Here is a 20,184-nt window from a genome sequence, read left to right on the forward strand (position 1 = left end):
TTTGTATCACTATGCTAAATACATTTATGTATAAACATATATATTACCAATTCCGTGTTCCTTTTTTTTTTTTTTTTATTTCACTAAACCTTCCCATTTTTAATTTTTTTCGCATGTATTTTGTTCTCTATACAAGTTGTTCTTATTAGTTGTAGAGTATGCTCTAATTTATTGTTTTTACCATTTTTCCGTTTGCACAAAATATGGGCATTCGTGCATTTGTGCCTATATGTTTGTCTCTATACAACATATATATATATATTCTACCGTGTTCTGCTTTTAAATAGTTCTTTAATTTAAGTTTTTTAAAAGCATGATTCTTAAAGCAAGTGAATTTTTTTGAATATTATAAGAACATTATATATATATGGACATACTGAAGAACATGTATGAGTAAGCACATGTACACCCACGTTCTCACGCGTGTACGTATGCATTTGTATATGCATATACCCCTTTGAAATGTCAAAACAGGATTAATCACCCTTTGAGTAAACAAAATAAGATCACACTCTTCGCATATTAAAATATTACATATTAAAATTTGACACACCAAAATTTGACATCAAAATATTACATATAGGAATAAGGAATTAAAAAGAAAATGGAAAACTCAGCTAGACATTCAGTGGATATAAAATCCGAAGACTTTGTTGTTTTGATTGCTCTTCAAAACTTACAAACATTTATAATGATAGGGTATACAGCTGTTAATAAAGTTCATTTGAATTTTGATTTTTCATATTTATGGGCCCTATGTGTTGGAACCATATTATTTATATATTCGCTAATTAGTTTTGTGATAATTAGAACATTTGTTTTTTCAAAATTAGACATAGGAAAATATGTTTTAGAATTGTTATTTTGTGTAAGTATAATTGTCACTTGCTCATTATCTATAATTATAGATTCATTTAAAATTGCAAACATGCAATTATTATTTTTTTCCTTTGCCTTAACCGGGTGTGCATATTATAACTTAATAACGTTGTTTTTTTTTAGTGTATCTATTGGAATATTAATTCAATATAATTTAAATATAGATGGATTTGATTTAGATATAAATTCTTTATTTTTTACCGACTTGTTCTCTTATATTTTGCAAATTATTGGTGGTAATATTTTATATTTTCGCATGTATGATTTATGTTATCTCATAGTTTTATCAAAAAAAAATCCATGCAAATATGTAGTTGCCTCAAAAGAAGTGAAACAGTTAGAAAAACAAATTTTCACATCTTTACTCAATTCTTATATGTGTATAAAGCCGAAAACATCTTCAGATCTAATGTGTACCAATTACTTTTTAAATAAGGAAAATTCCTCTATTATTGATGGTGATATGAAAGTGAAACCTAATCGTTCTATTACATATTTAGATAAATTAAATAAAAAGAAAACATTGTTAACATCTACCTATAACAATAGTGGTATTTATAATAACAATAATAATAGTAATATTAATAACATTAGGAGTTTATCCAATTTTGGTGGTAACAAACGAACTAATTCTTACGTAAAAAAATTTAAATTGTCAAATACATTATCCCTCAAGCGAAATACTTACCTTAATCGTAATAATAACGGTTTTGTGTATTCGATTGAAAAGTCTAATGATTCCGAATTAAAAAATTGCACTAACAATCCAGATATTTTCAAAAAGTACTATTCTTCACAATCAGGGAAGCAACAAAAAATGCGAAGCTTTATAGAACGAACAGATCGCCGTTTAAGAAAATCAAAAAGAGTAGTGTATCCAAACCGTACAACTCAGATATGTGAAAATACGAAAAATATATACAAATCAGAAAAATCGAAAACACTAAAAAGACCATCGTTAGATGAAAAAAATGATAAAAATGTTCTATTAAACATGGAAAAGATAGGAAAGAAACATGAACAAAACAATGTGTTCAAAGATACGTATGATGATAATATATCGGAACGAACGAGCAATAAAGATAATCATTTTTTAATACCGGTTAAGGGGAATATGGCTGATGATAACTTAAATGCAAAAAAAAGTTCTTTGGAAAGCTGTGAAAAAGTCGATGCCGTAATTGACATCGCAGCTGATCGAAGTTTTTCCCAATGGGAGAGCATGGACAGTGACAAAAGGAGAAAACAAAAACAAAAAGGAAAAAAAAGTAAAAATGAAAGTAAAATAAAAAGTAAAATTATAAGAGAAGGCAAGATTAAAAGTGAACGTAAACGGAAAAGCGAATGTGAGAGTGAAATTGAAGGTGATGAACGAAATAACCAAAGTGAGGAAAACAGCATGAACTTCCTCAAGAGAGAAGAGGAACCGCAGGATGCAAACGACCAAAGTAGCTACCGCAATACACATTCTGATAATTCGTATCATAATAAGAGTGTACGTTCGCAAAATTCACATAACAACCAGCATATCATGCATGATAATCCTAGTTATTTAAAAGAGAATGGAGAACGTAAATATTATAGACACCTGAGTGATAACTCTTACTCAAATAATCGTTCTATGGACAATTTTCAATCAAAGGGAATAATGAAACCAAACATCAATAAACATCAACTAGATAAAAGCAAAAAAGGGGAAAATGCTACTAATAAATCATTCGATGTTACCAAACAAATATGTGAAGAAAAGGAGCTACATAAATTGAATAAAGTCCAAGCAGAGCACTTAACAGAAAAAGATGTTAAGACAAATATTATGAACTTATTCAAAACTCTATTCAAAGAAGACAAAAACAAAAACAGAACGATACATGCGAAGAATGAAATAATTGATCCTGATATGTACAATTGCAACGTATTGACATGCAACTATAGTATAGTAAAAAATATTTTTAGTGCTGATGTTAAAAATAATAAAAAAAAAAATCATGTTCTTTCAGTACAAACAGAATATACAAAAGCAATCGAAAGGGATAGGGAAAATGGTAACGAACAGGAATTAAAAAAGGTTCAAATGGAAAAAAATAATCCTAAAAAAAATAAAATTCAACGAAATGACCATGATCAAAATTGCAAATATATACGAAGCAATGAGGGGAATTGTGCTCATAAGAATTCCACAGGAAAACAAAATGAAAATTACTGTGAAAGCTACCATGATTGTGGAAGCAACGACGACAGTGAGAAAAGAGACAAACACTTAGAATTAATAACGCATGAAGGAGGCGCTGATGAATTTGATGATAATTCCATCAGATTAAAGGACAAATTAATACACAAAAATATGAGCCTACCGGAAGGACGTGAATTTTATAATACACCTCACTACAACAATGAGTCATATGAAGATGAGATGACCTTAAATAAAAGTGTAGTTTTTTCTAAAACTAAGAGCTCCTTAAATATAAGCACAAACAACTGTAGTAGCTTCTACAATAGTCGTAGCTTTTACAGTAGTCATTATCCATACAACAGAAGTAGTAACAGTAATAATAATAATATTGGCGTCAAGAAGTCAACAACTTTTAGTATCAACTATTCACAAAAAAGCGCAAATAACGAATTAAAGAATACCAATAAAAGCAACCAGAATAATAAATATGGAAGAAGAAGCGCGATCAGACAACATGAAATATTAGATAAAATTATGGAGCTTGATATTAGCAACCAAAAAAGAAAAAATAAAAAGAAAAATAAAAAAAAAGAATCAACCTCATCAACAAGGAAAATTTATTTCACATCAAAAAACAGAAAAAAATATACATCGTTTCTTCTTGAAAATCCAAAAATCAAACAGTTACTTATGTACCTTCCAAAATTTTTTGGTAAGATATTTCGTGTGTTGAAAAAAGTATTTTTTGATTTAAAAAAAAAAAAAATTTTGATGCAAAATGCTACTTGGAAAAATAAAATATTCATACCTGAAAGAGACTCATTAGGTTTATTTAAAAATACATCTTTCGAAAAATGGTACGTATCTTGGATGGACGAATTCAACAAAAATATCATTTCCAAGACTTACTATATACACATCTATTTAATTATATACATAATCACATTAGATTTTATTACAGCATACAAATTACATAGTAATCAAATGATAATTAGCCCATTAAGACATCTTAGCTATTTTACTTATTTTTTTCTAAAATCTCTTCTAAACATACTTATATATATCTTTTACATCATGTTAACCTTTAAAATAAAGAAGTATAATTGTTATGATATCAGAAAGTATTATTTTTCAACCCTCTTCTTATGTATAGCAAAGTTATTCATTTCTTCACTTGACATATATGTAGCTATTACCTCCTTGGATTATTTTACAAGTCCTTATTATATCTATATCTACATTCACATGTTAATAATCCAAACATCCATATTATTAATAGTTAGGTACCCAACACAGTATTTGTTATTTTTTATGTATGTTGTTTGCTTTACTTCCTTATATTGGGGTTTCTCAATACATAAGTCTTTTATGGAATTTATTTTCATTATCGCATGTACCTCTATTACGATTGTATACTCTTATATATTAAGCTCAAGAACACTGGAAATTAACAGAAGAATACTATTTTCGAAGTATGAACTCCCTTACCTCCTGTACTTGAAGGAAATTGTGTATTGTTTAAATAAAAGTCAGAGCAAGAAACATATGTAAGTGTCAGGTTTGACCATCTTACACTGCTTTATTCCTTTTTTAAGCCAATAAAAGTTTTAGTCGTACAAAAAAGGACTCCAAAATTATGTTCTCTTAAGGTAGATGCATACACAGAGAACAGCACAAATAAATAACATTCGAGTACTTTACCCCACCCTAATGCATATTTTTAAACACATTTTTAAGTTAGTACATTTTTACGTTGGTGCATTTTTAAGTTGGTGTATTTTTAAGTTAGTGCACTTTTACGTTTGCGCATAATTAAGTTTGCGTATTTTTAAGTTAGCGCATTCTTAAATGACCACACTTTTACGTGATACGATTTTAAATTATAAATTTTTAAGTTAGTACATTTTTAAATAAAAATATTTTGAAGTGCTGGTTTTTGCTAGCTAATTTTTTCTTTTCCATTATTGTAGTCTTTTAAAAATTTTTACAATTAATAATTCATAAAAATAGAAAATTTAACAAGTTTTATTTTATCTTGCATTTACATAATTTTTTTTTTCCTTTTTCACTATTTTTTATTCCATTTCTTTAAAAACAAATTTTAATTAACTCTTTAATTGTTTTTTTTTTCTTATTATTTCTCATACCATATTTTTAAAATTCGTATTTTAATTACACATGGAATAAAGTATTACAATATATTATAATTTGTGATACACAAATATATATCAATTCTCAAATTATTATTTTGGCTATACCCAAAATGCAATTTATTTTTTGTTTTTTTGTTTTTTTTTACCTCCTTATATATATAAATATATAAGAAAATATATATAAATAGTATCATTTGTGTCACGTAAAAAAAGTTGACAAAAAAGGCAAAATAACTTCCTCATTTTTTAGTGTATAATTTTCTTTCATCTTTCTTCATTTGCTTTATTGTTGCTCTTGATATATATGAATTTTCAAAACTTCCAACATTGCTGTGTTATTTCATAACCTCTGTTAATGTTGATTAAAAGCATGCTATTAAAATAGTCAAAACAAATACGGGTCAACTGTTTTTTTTTATCATTTCAGTTATACATTTTAGTTTCTTTTTAAAACCCTTGGTAAAATTATAATAATATTATATTAAAATAAAATACAAGCAAATAAACTTAGTAATCCTTTAAAGTATTCTTTAAAAATAGGAATGCCACAAAATTGCATACCTACAGTACACATCACCCACAATCAAAAGAGTTTATTATTTTTTTTATTTTTTTTTTATTTGGAAACACATCGAGTGCACACTTATTTACCGTTTTTAACTGCTTTTTCTTATGATTTTGCTATCAGATTTAATGTGGTATAATAACATAGCACAGGATGCGCTTAAAGCTAATTCGTTATTACAGAATATATGCTTAAATATTTCACCATCTTCCTTTCTCATATTCTTTTTTTCATCTGCTCAATCTTGAATGAACTTAACAATTTTTGTAGTAATTTTTTTTTTTTTTTTTTTTTGTTCACATATATAACAATTCAAAGTGGCAAATGCAAGTGAGAAGTTGCATGTTAAACAAGAATAAAAATTCTTTTAAAAATATAAATTGTTTTCCATAAAGGCATAACATTTCAAAATCGAAAAGTGTAGCACTCATAGGTGTACAACAAAAATACACTAAATCACAAGTATGTATAAGTGTATATATATATTAGCATATACATATATGGGCAAAATGTTTTACGCATATTTTTTTGTTTATATATAGGAAACATATCTATAAACAAGTGTAGAAGACCCAACAACGTTTTTCATCATTTTAGATAAAATGATTTTGGTAAGAATATATAATAAAAAAAAAGGATATTGTTAATACAGTCAAACAAAGCTTGTAGTTGTGGTTTTTTTAAAACGAAATAGATATAGTATATATATATTTATATAATCATTTTTTATGTGTGAGTATAATTAAATGTAGATATGACCAAAAAAATTGCATTAAATTAATGATTTATAATATGAATTTGGTCATTTCTATAGATATGTCTAACAAACAAATATATGTGTTCTCATTTTCGTATTTTATGTAAAATTTAGTATAAAAATAAAAAATAGCAATACATTTATATAGCGACAGAGTTACCTAAACATGTGTACATATTACCATTCTGAAATGAGGATATATACGTAAATTTATATTCTTATTAATTTATTTGCAGAAGAATTGTTCCATTCGTTATATATCAAATGAAATGAAGTCCCTTCCTAAACCTGTTCGTTTGAGGAAAATAAAACTCCTATTAACGTTTATACATTATTATGTATCAGTTCTTGCGTCTCCTCTTATATACCTTTTTTCATGCACTTTTTTTTTTTTTTTTATCCCATTTTAGCCAGCTGGAACGGGGGTAGTATTTCATGGAAAATTACAACAAGTTAAGTACGCCATTAGTTTTCCAAGTTATATTTTTATAATATTCTCTGGGTTTATGGGAGCAATGTCTGGGAATTTTTTTTACAAAAAATTTATTTTAAGGAAAAACCCTCCAAATGTAAGATTATTTACAGCACACAAATATATGTATATGCTTATATATATATATATGTATATGTGTTTTTTCTTTTTGTTTTGTACTTTCATTTTAGCCTTTGAGAGACCCAAACGATTTACCACCAGAAAAGCATCCACACACGCCTGAAGATGATTAGAAAAAAAAGGAAAAAGTATATTGCTATAAAATACACTGTTGTAAAACATATTATCATAAAATGCAATGTTTCAAATGTTTTGCAAAATAAATACAAATGAAAACCAATAAAAAGTTCTTAAAAATTTTATTTATCCTTTAAAAAAATAATTAATAGAACATTCTCTCCAATATCTAAAACCGTAATAATGAAAAAAAAAAAAAAAAAGAAGCATTTTTTCGTCATTCTACCTCTTTATATGTTTACTAAAAAATGTAGTTACGTGCATACGTACTTATACGCATCTCTACATTAATTTATATGTTAAATTTTTAGATATGTTTTTATATATTAAGTGTATGCACTGAATATTTGATAAAAAAAATATGGAAAAAAATAATACCTAATAAGGTGCATACTAACGAATGCCCATAAAAATGTTGACTTATAGTAGTATAAATATGTGTAGCATATACGAAGATGCATAAATATATCTATATATGTGTGGGTGTTGTATAGCCATAGAGAAAATTAAACTATTTCATTTGTGAATGGCAACAAATGAGAAAAATTCTATGTAATATATATACTGATAATAATGGATTGAAAAAAAATATAATTATTCTTTTAAATGCCAATAATACAGTAAATTTTTCTTTTTCCTCTTTTTTTTTAATTTTTACCATATTTAAGTTGAAAAGCGTAGCATCTGAATTTAAAATTCATCTGCATTTTTAATGGTACATTATTTTTATATTTGATTAATATCACAGAGTTATGTCCACATATTATAATATAGTAGATGACCTTTTTAGCTAATCAATTGTAGTTTTATTCTTTTTTTTTTCAAATAATACATACACTTTTATATATATACAAATATTTATGTGCATATACATATATAAACACAGCAACATATGCTTTTTAATGTTTACATGTTTGTATTAATTTAAAACAACTCTTAATATAATTCTCCATTCAATTTTGATCTATAATAAAACTAATAAAAAAAAAAATGGTTATTAAATAAAAAAAAATATATATATCTTAAATTTTAACCTCACTTTATAACTAGCGAGTTGTAAAAAGTTTTTAATTAATATTTGTTAAGTATGATAAAAGGCGTTTTTCCTTCTTTGGTTAAATCAATACAAAAATTTTGCTCCTATGCTTTGAAAAATATTTTTAAATAATTTGTTTAACCCTTGGAACGACAATGATTTGCTCAAATGTACGCACAATTAAGAAAGTACACACATTCATATGTTCATATCTACATACGCATATGGGTATATATATATATGCATACAGCACAACCAATACTTGCTGTTTAGCCATTTTGCTCGTTTTGCTAAGTTTCTGAGCTTAATTATTCTATTATTTCCTTATTAATTTATTTATCGTTATAATAGTTCATATATTATCCCTTTTTTTTTCAATTTTTATCACACCACACATTTATACAAAATAGATTACATTTTTATATATTTTATGAAATCATGTATACATATATACACATATATATATAACTTTTGAGCTTTCATATTCTCTATTCTTAATTCTATAACCCATTGTATATAAATCCTTTTAATTTAAATTTTTATTAGTTTATTTTTCTCCATATTTCTATAATTCCGTTTTTTTTTTTTTTTAAATATCCTGTATTAATCTTAAATAAAATTAATGAAAACACCGAATTTTTATAACTCATGTAAACAAGGTTTAAATCGAATGAAAAAAACATAAGAACTTCGAATTTATTTTTTCAAAAAAAAAAAAATATACACATACATTTATACATAAACATATATCCTTCTTCATAACAGGACGAAATTAATAAAAGGTCCTAATTCTGTTATTTTCTATGTGCAGATATGAATCAATTCTTAAGGATTTCTGTTTGAGTAAATTAAAAATGTTTTTAATATGAGAAGCAAAAGTACATAACAAAGTTGTGTCAAAAATAGGCACTAATGCATTCCTTACATATCATTAATTCCGTTAGTACACAAATATATATATATATGCCTACGTACGCTCACACAGTAATATGCAACGCCCAAGCGCATAATATTATGAGTTAAACCTCTGGACAATAATTTAAATTTTTTTTTACAGCCATATAAACACTTTGAAATGTATCTATATTTTTTCTTATTTCTGTTCACACTTACCAAAAGAAACTTTACAGTATATATTAAAAAGAAGGGAGATTTTTTAAATTCTATGCATTTCCTTTGCCCAAATGTACCAAAAAAATTATTTCCTCTGATTTTCTTATCCAAAAAAGAATCTACTCGTCATGAAATATACAGAAAGAGATTTGAAAGAAAACTAAAAGATGCAATACAAGCAATTTTATACAAAAAAGGAATAAAATTTAATTATAAATATCATATTGATGAAGATATAATAGAAGGTATAACCGTTTATAAGGTTGAACTGAATAGCGATTGTTCTGTTGCCAAAGTTTATGTTGAAATAATGGGGGATTCCATCGATTCTAGACAAGTATGATTAAATTCAATAAAGTAAAATATTTATCAATGCTTAAGATGTTTGTAAGTTCGTTTTCTATAATTTTTCCAAATTTTCCTTCCGTTCTTTCAAAATTTAACCGTTTTATACTTATAAAATGCATATATATATATATATATATATATCCATTTTTTAGTAATCCGCATAATTTATATTATTTTATTATTTTTTTGTTTATAGGGCTTCATATGGATAAAGAAAAACTGCAAAATTATTAGATATAAACTAGCTCAATTAATGAAGGATAGGAAAAGAGTACCTTTTCTAAATTTTGTTTTAAGTAATCTAAGTGAACAAACGTTATTATTTTGTGAAATGGAAAACATAAAGGAGCATTATGCAGATATGTTTAAGGACGATTTGGAAAAAGCGGGCATAGGAACCGAGGAAAATTGGCAACAGTATATGGAACAAAACGACGACATAAAATAAGGCCAATACAGTTATAAGCATGCTTCTCTTCTCACCAAATATATATGCATAAATAAATATACATATATATATACATGTGTATATGCAATGATCTACAAATTCCACATTTTTTTTGGTATTTCTCGCAAAGAGCTTTTTTAATTCGAACCATTTTTATTTTATGTTATGTCATATCCAGCATAAAAATTGTACACACTTTTTATTTAAAAAAAAAATATATATATATCTTTAATTACTCGGTAAATTACGCAAAAATAAGAAAAGAAAAAAAAAAAAAAAAGGAATCCTTTTCCATTTTTTGTATATATTTTAAAGCAAAATAGACTTGTAAAAATTAATTAGCTATAATTTCTACTACAAATATAAAAAAATTACATAATATACATATATATAAATATATATATATTTTTTTTGCAAAAATGTGGATTTACAAAATATTATTAAATTTTCCCATTTTTACAATTAAAAAAAAATGAGGGCAGTACACGAGTGTAGTAAATCAAAATTATGCATATCAAATTTAAGTTGTTTATTTAAGTAAAATACGACCAAAATATGAATAAAATGTGACTAAAAATTAGTTTTTCAAAAATCGATTTTATAACTCTAATACATATATATACATATGGGCGTACAATTTTCAAATAGAAGGAATGTTAAAGATAAATGAAAAATATGACAATTCCTCAAAAAATAGTCTTATAGTTTTACTAACCAGTTTAAAGTATTTTGAACGTTAATGACGGTTATTCTTTGTTTTTACATAAGAACTTCCTTATCCATTTTTTATCATCATCTGCAACAAGCTATTCACACAAGTTTTACCTTCATCTCACATCTTCCCTATTAATGCAATTAATTTCCCATTTTAATTATTTTGCAAAAACATACTCCATTAAATAAGCATCTTCTTTGTTTCCATAATACAGCGGCTCTGTTCCTTTAACTTTGTAATTTAATAAGTTGTAATATAAATTTAATGCGGCACTATTACTTATTCGAACATGTAAGCAAATATTATCAACATTATAAATGTCATTCACATATTGGTGTGTTTGGGTTATTAAATAAAAGGCTAGCTTTTGCTTTCTATAAGTTTTTAAAACAGCAACTGAAGTTAAATGTCCCTTCTTCTCATTTTCTTCTTCTAGTTTTCCTAATGTATATCCACAAACTTTACCTTTCCCATCCTCTGCTATTTGACTTAAAGAAGGCCATGACAAGGCATGATAGAAATAATATCTCATACTGTAATTTTCTGGTAAATTTATACTATTACATTCTTGCATTGACAGTAAATCATAAACGTTACTTTTTCTTATTGACAGCATTTTAACAATAAATATGAAATTAAAAAAAAAAAAAAAATTAACTATTTCGAAATATACTTTCTGCTTCTTATTTGTGCATCTGCAGCTAATAAGAAATTTTCAGACTTATAACTCAAAGATGTTTGGGCAAAGGACAAATATACATGCACATATATACAATTATAAAACACCCTTTCGCGCTAATGCTGCTACTATTATTTTTACAAGAGTAATTCATACACCACGATGTATAACTCATTTGCTAACAAGAAATTCTCACCATACACTCATAAAAAAATCATACTTCAATCTAGAATAAGTTTTATCTCTCCAAATATATGGTTCATACATATTATAATTACATTTAACAAAATTAAATATTTAATATTCAAAATATCCTATTTGCTTGGTTTCCAAAACATTATATATCATATTATTTTGCTCTCTCTTCCATTCAATTAGAATGTACTTCATTTTTTTATTTTATAAAAACAAACGTTTTAATTTGCCATATTTTGTTATATCTTGTTTTATTTTGCTATATTTTGTTATATTTATTTTATTATATATTTTTTTTTTTTTTTATTTCAACTTGTATGTAATTATATTCTCATTTAAGCCATTCGTAAATACGTAAATTACTACACGGACATATTAATATAGAATATTTTATACTGTTTTATAAATTCAAATATTTTTTGAAAAGCACTTCAAAATACTACTGAAAAAAGTACAATATTTATTTGTTCAAACGCTAAAAATAGGAGCACGAATAATGTAACACAAGAATTATTTTATGAGGAAACTTTTCAAAGACGTAGATGAGTGACAGCTATAATATAAAAAAAAATAATAATTCTGCACACCTATATATAATACGTATATATAACAATTACTTTACGAATGTTGCTCTTAACGTATTATTAAACAATGTGAGGTCATTTCTTAACAGTACTATTATGTACGTTTGCCTTATATCCAACGTATTCATCGATACGTATATAACATTAAAACTGGTTTAACATATTCATGGTAGCTCGCATAACGAATGACCACATACCTTATATATATTTTTTGAGGATACTAAAAGCTTACATGTTAAACATTTTATGCAGTAAAACCTGCGAAAATATTTGCATTTTAACATGTTTAGTTGCTTCAAGTTCCCTTTTTCTTTTTTTGGAATCCATGTATGTACTTACAAACAGCAGATATAAAATATAAAAAAAAAAAAAAAGAAAAAAAAATTAAACGAAAGTTTAGTAAAAGCATAAAAAAAAGAAAAATATGTGGACGTAGAAGCAGAAAAGCTTAATATTCAGGAAAAATTTAGCGCAATTATTTTGCATAAAATGTATAGTAAATAAATGCAACACAACAATTGATAGCTACAAGTATGTAAAAAACACATGTGTCATGAAGGTAGAATAGAAAACACAAATAATTCAATAATAAATGAAGAAAAAAAAAAAAAATGTGAAATAAAAAAATTACGGAAAAAAAAAAATTAAGAAGGTTAAAACACGGGCTTATGTATTTTACCTCGAAGCATTGTTACTTCGTAATTGAATATATATACAAAAACAGTTTAAATAAAATGGAATTTAAAAAAATAAAAAAATGCATAATTATAAATCTTTTGAAATATGAACAAAATTTATTAGTGACCAACAATTAACAAAAAAAAAACATTTGATAAAAAAAAAAAAAAAAAAAGTAAATAAGGAGAGATAAATATATAAACATCAGGAATCTCCCGATCTTTTTTTACTTTTTATTTGAAGCAGTCGGGAACAATTAGGTGCACATGTATTCCTATACCCGCATATTTATATGTACCTACATATTTATGCATACATGTGAAGGCATACATATTATGACCTCACCTGTCCAGTGTATGCGCGAAAGAGCTATTAAGTTACATATTTGCCTTTATTCCAAAATAAAGACGATCGTAAAATGAGGAAGTTGTCCGAGTATAAGAAAATGTACCAGAAAACTTTAGAAATAAACATTAAATGATAAATATCAAACGGTTCAGCTAAATATCCGCAGGAGGTACTTTCTCCATTAATAGCCAATTTATAAATTTCCTGACATTGCATATTTTCGGGTACGTTCATAAAAACATGATGTATATCAATATTTTTATTTTTCTGTATGCTACTTAATTTGAAGAATTTGTACCCTTTTAATTTGATATATCTAAGAGCAATATCTTCTGGGGTTAATTTATTATATAGGGTAAAAGGTTTTTCAAAAAAGTACCTCCATTCTTCTTCACTTAATAAACAACACGATATATGAACCATATATATTAACGCTGTTTGTATAATAAACAAAGGGTATATTTTGTGAAGAGATATTTGTATCTCATCATAAGATACTAATCTTGATAAAAATATATCATTTGACATGTGCCATTTAGGTACCAACTTGTAGCTCATTTTTTTTTTCCCCCTCATTAGGGATTCCTCAAATAGGCAATTTTTATTGACCATACCGCTGTAATTTATTTTATTACTTTCGTGGTTATTACCTGAAAAGGTTCTATTGCCTCTTTCTTCGTGTCGTCTAGAAATATCACAAGGCATAATCATCTGAGCACTTTTCGAAAATACATTCGTATTTCCCTTATATGAGGTAGAACTTTGCTTATACATCTTTTCATTTTTTATTTGGCCTTTTCCTCCATTATTGTATTCCTTTTTTCCACCATTTGAAATGTCTTTGTGCTCATTACTCTTCGTGTCTTCTTCACTACTAGACAAATAATCCGAAAGACTATTAGAAGATAGTATGTTGTCATTGCATTTTATGTGTTCTCTATTTTTTTTCAAATGATACTTATAATTTATGTAGTACGAAGAAGCAACCATATCAACCACCTTATCAGAAGGAATGTCAACCAACTTATTGTACTGCCCCGTATCGACACCAAATGCCCATGATATTAAAACAAATATTTTTACTATATCTAACACAATTTTATTTCTCAGTTCAATCATATTATTTTTCTTTCCTCTATATTTTAATACTTTTAAAAAAGCATTTCTTGAGTTAAATATGTCCTCACCACTAATACTACTACTACTATTAGTACTATTATATGTTGACATGAAATAACTTGTGGACAAAGGAAAGTCAGGTATAACATATGGAACGTATCTCATACAGTTCATAAAACCGTTGAAATTCATATTTTTTGGTAGTATCCTTTTTTGAATAAATAAATGCTTAGGTATATCCGGGTCGCAAAAACATATACCCAAAAAGCATTCATCAATTGATGTGAAATTTGGATATCCTTTTATTTTCCCTAAATTTTCAAGAAATAATTTCAAAGTTTTAAAATTTACTTCCTTAACTTTTTTCTCATTGTCATTCATATGAAAGAACTCTTCATATGTTGACGAAGTCTCTTCAATTACATTTTCCTTTTTATTACACCTTTTGTTAAAACAGTTGGACGACATATTTCTATATGGTTCTTCTACATTACTTTTCTCGCATTTATCACTACTATCATATGTATCATCACTAGCACTATTATTATACTTGCATTTATCGTTTCTATTAATACCATTATGTAATTCGTCGTTCCCTGGTACATTTATCTTATTTGCTTTATCTTTCTCATAGTTGTCATTCTCATCTGAGTATTTTCCCTCTCTTAATTTTCTTTCCTCCTCCCTCTTGCATTTTAGTAAACATTGATAATCTCTCGAACTACTCCCAGATATACTTGTAGAGTTACTCCTTTTTTGAAAAAATTGTGAACTTTTTTCATTTTCTCCATTTTTATTAGTTCTTACTCTGTCTATATTTGTAATGCATTTATTATTGTGTTCCTTTTGCTTTAACCCCTCAACAATTGTCAAAATCTCACCTTTCTGTTCATCTCGGTTGAGTACACTTTTCCTTATTTCATCATTGTTTGTCTGCTTATCTTTTAAGAAGTCTTTATGTCCTTCAACACAAAACTTACAGTATGCACCATATACCTTTTTTGTGAGATTAAAAAGTGCTATGCAATTAGTACGTGAAATTTTAGGCAAAGAACTAGATGTAATGTTATGTGAACTGCTATCTGAAGTATTACTAACTTTTGGAATTTTGTGGTACTCCTGGTCAAATATAATCAACGTTTCAAAAAAGTCTTGCACAGAGTTGAAATCATAATAATATAGTATGTATTCCTTAAGCTTCCTAATTTTATTCTGTATTCTTTTTTTTTGTATATATCTGTAGTAGTCCGATTTAAAAGGAGGGTAAGAAGCATACAAACTGTCAAACACCGTTTTTTCCTTTATATCCTCTTTCAAATCATTTACTAAAGCTTGGTGTATATGCATTTTTTTATTGGACTTATCTCTTAACACAATATCTTGTGAATCTTTAACAAAAAAAAAAGCATCTTTCGGAATAAATATTTTGTCTAAAAAGAAAAAATTATTTTTAAAGTTTTCATTCACTTCCTTTATTAATTTGACGTGATTCAGTTTATTTTTCATAATGTTACATTTTACACTTTTCAACATTTTGTTCTTTTGTGGATCCAACATATAAAAACATCCTTTATTTTCATCATAATCTAGTGGATAGGACTTTAGTAAATAAAATAAAATTCCTAGTATCTTCATTTTATATTCAAACCTTTCAAAGTTTGATTTACTAAATGTTTGAAAATTTTTATAGTTCACATATTCTATAAAATAATGTTTATTCATCTTTTCATCTATTTTGTTTTTTAAATACTCACAAAAATCTGTAACATTATCACCCCTACATTTCAATACATGTTTTATATATAAATACCAAAAGATATTTTTTACCTTGTCTAGTTTAATTAATTCGTTAAAAGATAAGTCAAGAACGTTTAAGCTTCTTTTTATCTTATAAAGGAATTCTAACGAGGTCTTTTCATTCTTTGAACCGTTCAAATTTATCACTTCACCATGTTGGAAGTTCCCTTTACATACCTCATTGATATAGTAATCCTTACCATTTCTACTATTAATATCCTCCTTCGAACATAGTCCTTTTTCGGTTTCCCCTTTTAATTCGTCACCTGTATGCGTACTTATATCCGCATTAGTGTGATGGCTTACATCACCATCGTATACCCCCATATCAGCATCTACTTTTACTTGTTCATTTTTAGAATAGTGTGTATTATTCTCTACAACAGCATACTGCTCCTTCTGTTTTATAATTTTCTCATAGCCGTTTTCCTGAAGAAGAAATTTATCAATATTAAATTTATATCCCTTAGCATTATTCAACTTTTTTAAAACTTTCTTTAACTCTTTTATTCGGTTTCTACTTAGTCCCTCTATAAAATTGATTTCTTCTCTATATAGCAATTTTTTTTCCTTTCTTTTTAAAAACTGATTACTTTTTATAAAATCATCGCTTTGTGTTGTAATACTACCCCCTTTATTTATAATACTATCAGTATGATTTTTCTTTATTTTTATGCCATATTTTTCATAACTTCTTTCACTACTACATGTTTCGCTGATACATACACTACCTGATGTGTTCACACTTTTTGGTGATATGTTACGAGTGCTTTTATTTTTAGTGTCCATATTATCAGGTTTGTTTCTGTTGAGTTCGCTATGATTTCCTGTTTCTTTTGTTCTAACTGAGTCATTTTTGCTTTTTCCCTCGTTCTCGTCTCCTACAAGATAACTTTCTCCTTCATACCTACCTTTTACAAGTGGATTTTCACCCTCGCACACCTTCGTTATGTCCTTCCTTTCTCTTGCATGATGCTCCATTATGATATTACTCTCATCCTTACACTTCTCCATTCCATTTTGATTATTTTCCTCTTTTTCCATTCGACAACGATTCATATAATTGCCTCCACCTTCAATGCATCTATGGACTATGTTTGCATCACTGCATGATCTTGTAACGTTTTTCATTTTTTCGTTAATTGACAAATTTCGAATAATACCTCTCACACTTTTTGAGATGGGGATTTGGGTAGTTTCATGAAGCTCCGCACGAACAACTGTGCTAAGTGGATATATATACCTTGCACTACTTTTATCAGTAATATTGCTGCATATCCTTTTTGAATTTACTGTTTTGACATAATTACTAAAGGGGGATGAGTTTCCTCTATAAGAATGTACGATGTTCTTCTCACTCAGATCCCTAATACTTCCACTTAAACAATTAAAAGTGTTGAGCTTATCATTTCTCCTTTTAAGAAAAATGTTAGTGTTATCACCTAACCTACTTTCATATGCATTAAAGATATTTTTTTGTTCCATTAATTTTTCATTGTATCTACGTTCACTTACATATTTATTTTTATACATATATAATCCATCACTACTATCCTTAAGTGGTTTAACATTTATTATCTTAGAATTGCTATTCTCTTTTACTAAAAAATTTGTTTTCCCTATGCTGCTTATATTGTTTTTATCCTTCCTCCAATTTTGTAGCACATTATTGCATCTGTTGTCTTCTACACATAAATCGTCTACATCATTTCCATTACACATAATAAGAGAGATTTGTCTCGCTTGATGAAAATTATTTTTATTTGATTTATCGTCATCCATAATTACTTGATTCCTATCTTGTGCTTCATCATCCGAATTTTGAACAAATATGTTCGTATCATCATTATTTAATTTCGTATCTTTATTCATATTATTCATTGTATTTTTCTTGTTTAAAAAAAAAAAAAAATTGGGAACAGATCTTTTGGAAACGTTCTCATATTTACATGAAGAGTTATTATTTTTTAAATCGTACATAAATTGATCATTGTGTGTAAAATATCTTTTACCAAATAATTTTTCATCATTTTGAGTATTTTCAGAATTATATTCAGAAATATCCGTCATTAAATAATTTTTTTTTTGATTTAAAGCATCCTTTACCTTCAAATTATTCCTACAACTTATGAAAGTATTTGTCTTACTTTTCAAAATTTTTTTTTTTTGTGTATTTACTTCTGTTTTGCTCAGTGTGCAATTTTCCTCATTAATGCAACTCCTATTTAAAGGCTTTTTATTTTCATTTGAGCAATTTGCATTTTTACATTGAATTACTGGGCTCATTTCATATAATTTAATTACATTTCCTGCTTTACCATCAAATAAGACTGGTTTATCTTTAAAGTCATTATGTTCATTTATACTCTTCTTTCTTATCAACATGTTATTTAATAGATAAGTATTTTTATAACAGCTATTTTCCATACCTCTATTATTTCTCTCAGTTAAAATTGAACTCTTACCCATGTTATGCAACGGAAACTTATTAACTTCACTGTTGTACATAATTTTAGGAAATTTCTGAGCACTTAATTTTTTGACATACATATAGGATTCATTCAATTTCTCTTGGCTGTTAGCCAAGTTACTTATGTCTACTTTATTTTTTGAGTAAAACATTTTAGTGGTATAATTGTTCATATATCTTAAAAGAAGAAAAAAAAAAAAAATTGCGAAATTAAGAAATTGAGAAGTTAAGATATCGATTATTTAAGGTATTCAAAAATTGAGAAATTAAGAAAAAATAATCCATAAATTTATCGAAACACAAAAGGAATAAAAAGGACAGAAATGTTTGTATTATTAGTGAAGAAATACATCGAACATTGGGAAAAGCACACATTTCCATGTGTGGATGTTAAGCTATATTTACCTACATAAACATAAACATTGCGCATAGGTACATATACATATGTTGGTAACAAATAATGGTGTACCCTCATACACATAAACGCAAATATACGTGAATGTACAAACACATACCTCTCTCTCTCTCTATATATATATACCCGAAGCAAATTTGCAATAACGTACGCAGAGTTCAAAATACAAATGCATATATTATATTTTTTAAGTACCTCCTATTCAGTGTAATGGGGCAACAGTGAATTTCACCTTTCAGTTTAAAAAAATTGTTATATTTTTACATAAACACACACATACATACATACGTACATACATACATACGTACATACATACATACGTACATACATACATACGTACATACATACATACGTACATACATACATACGTACATACATACATACGTACGTACGTACGTGTGTGTTCATGTATAATTAATTATATTGCTACTGTGACAAAAATAGTTGATACTTTTTGGTGCACCCTTAAAACACATCGGTCAGAGTATAATCCTTATATAACATTTAAAAAAAAAATTGTAGGACATATTCATTTCTGAGATTAAATATGCATGTTAAAAAATTAAAAAAAAAACATATATATATATGTTGAAAACTTCTATATTTTTTAACTTTCTCCTTCTTTCTACATTTTATGTATATAATAATTCCTGTTTTCTCAAAAATGTAAAATAAAAATAAGCAAAAAAAAAAAAAAAAATAAATAATAAAATAGAACAAAATGAACTAACAAATAAATTAACTTATAAAAGAATAATTTTATATGGTGCAGTGAACTAACACCTTCAACAACACAAAGTGCACTAAAATGCATCCCTCTAAATACAAGTAAAAATGTTCTATATAATCAAATAGTACCATGCCAATATAACACTGTCTTTAATTTTAATAATATTTATATTATCTGAACACGTAAAAATAATACTTTATTTTGTATGTACATATATAGACTAAAGTGAAGGAAAAAAAAAATTAAAAATAA

General features: G+C 26.5%; 4 protein-coding genes across 4 annotated transcripts; 2 read left to right on the forward strand and 2 right to left on the reverse strand.

Moving 5' to 3' along the window:
• Window positions 1-604: 604 nt before the first annotated feature.
• MKS88_002236 (uncharacterized protein) lies at window positions 605-7,253 on the forward strand (the record flags this gene model as incomplete). Its single annotated transcript, XM_067215231.1, has 5 exons — window positions 605-3,909; window positions 4,483-4,599; window positions 6,166-6,232; window positions 6,938-7,096; window positions 7,191-7,253. The coding sequence occupies 5 exons, from the start codon at window positions 605-607 to the stop codon at window positions 7,251-7,253; spliced, it is 3,711 nt and encodes a 1,236-aa protein (XP_067073677.1).
• Window positions 7,254-9,458: 2,205 nt separating this feature from the next.
• Window positions 9,459-10,202, forward strand: MKS88_002237 (ribosome-binding factor A; the record flags this gene model as incomplete). Its single annotated transcript, XM_067215233.1, has 2 exons — window positions 9,459-9,743; window positions 9,951-10,202. 2 exons carry the CDS (start codon window positions 9,459-9,461, stop codon window positions 10,200-10,202), a joined length of 537 nt encoding a protein of 178 aa, XP_067073678.1.
• An 872-nt stretch (window positions 10,203-11,074) lies between these two features.
• On the reverse strand, window positions 11,075-11,533 carry MKS88_002238 (N-terminal acetyltransferase A complex catalytic subunit ARD1; the record flags this gene model as incomplete). The annotated part of the gene is made up of 1 exon (XM_067215234.1): window positions 11,075-11,533. The coding sequence occupies one exon, from the start codon at window positions 11,531-11,533 to the stop codon at window positions 11,075-11,077; it is 459 nt and encodes a 152-aa protein (XP_067073679.1).
• Window positions 11,534-13,425: 1,892 nt separating this feature from the next.
• On the reverse strand, window positions 13,426-18,960 carry MKS88_002239 (uncharacterized protein; the record flags this gene model as incomplete). Its single annotated transcript, XM_067215235.1, has 1 exon — window positions 13,426-18,960. One exon carries the CDS (start codon window positions 18,958-18,960, stop codon window positions 13,426-13,428), a length of 5,535 nt encoding a protein of 1,844 aa, XP_067073680.1.
• Between the last annotated feature and the right edge of the window lie 1,224 nt (window positions 18,961-20,184).

The sequence above is a fragment of the Plasmodium brasilianum genome, chromosome 8, assembly GCF_023973825.1.
Source record: "Plasmodium brasilianum strain Bolivian I chromosome 8, whole genome shotgun sequence".
NCBI classification, from domain to species: domain Eukaryota; phylum Apicomplexa; class Aconoidasida; order Haemosporida; family Plasmodiidae; genus Plasmodium; species Plasmodium brasilianum.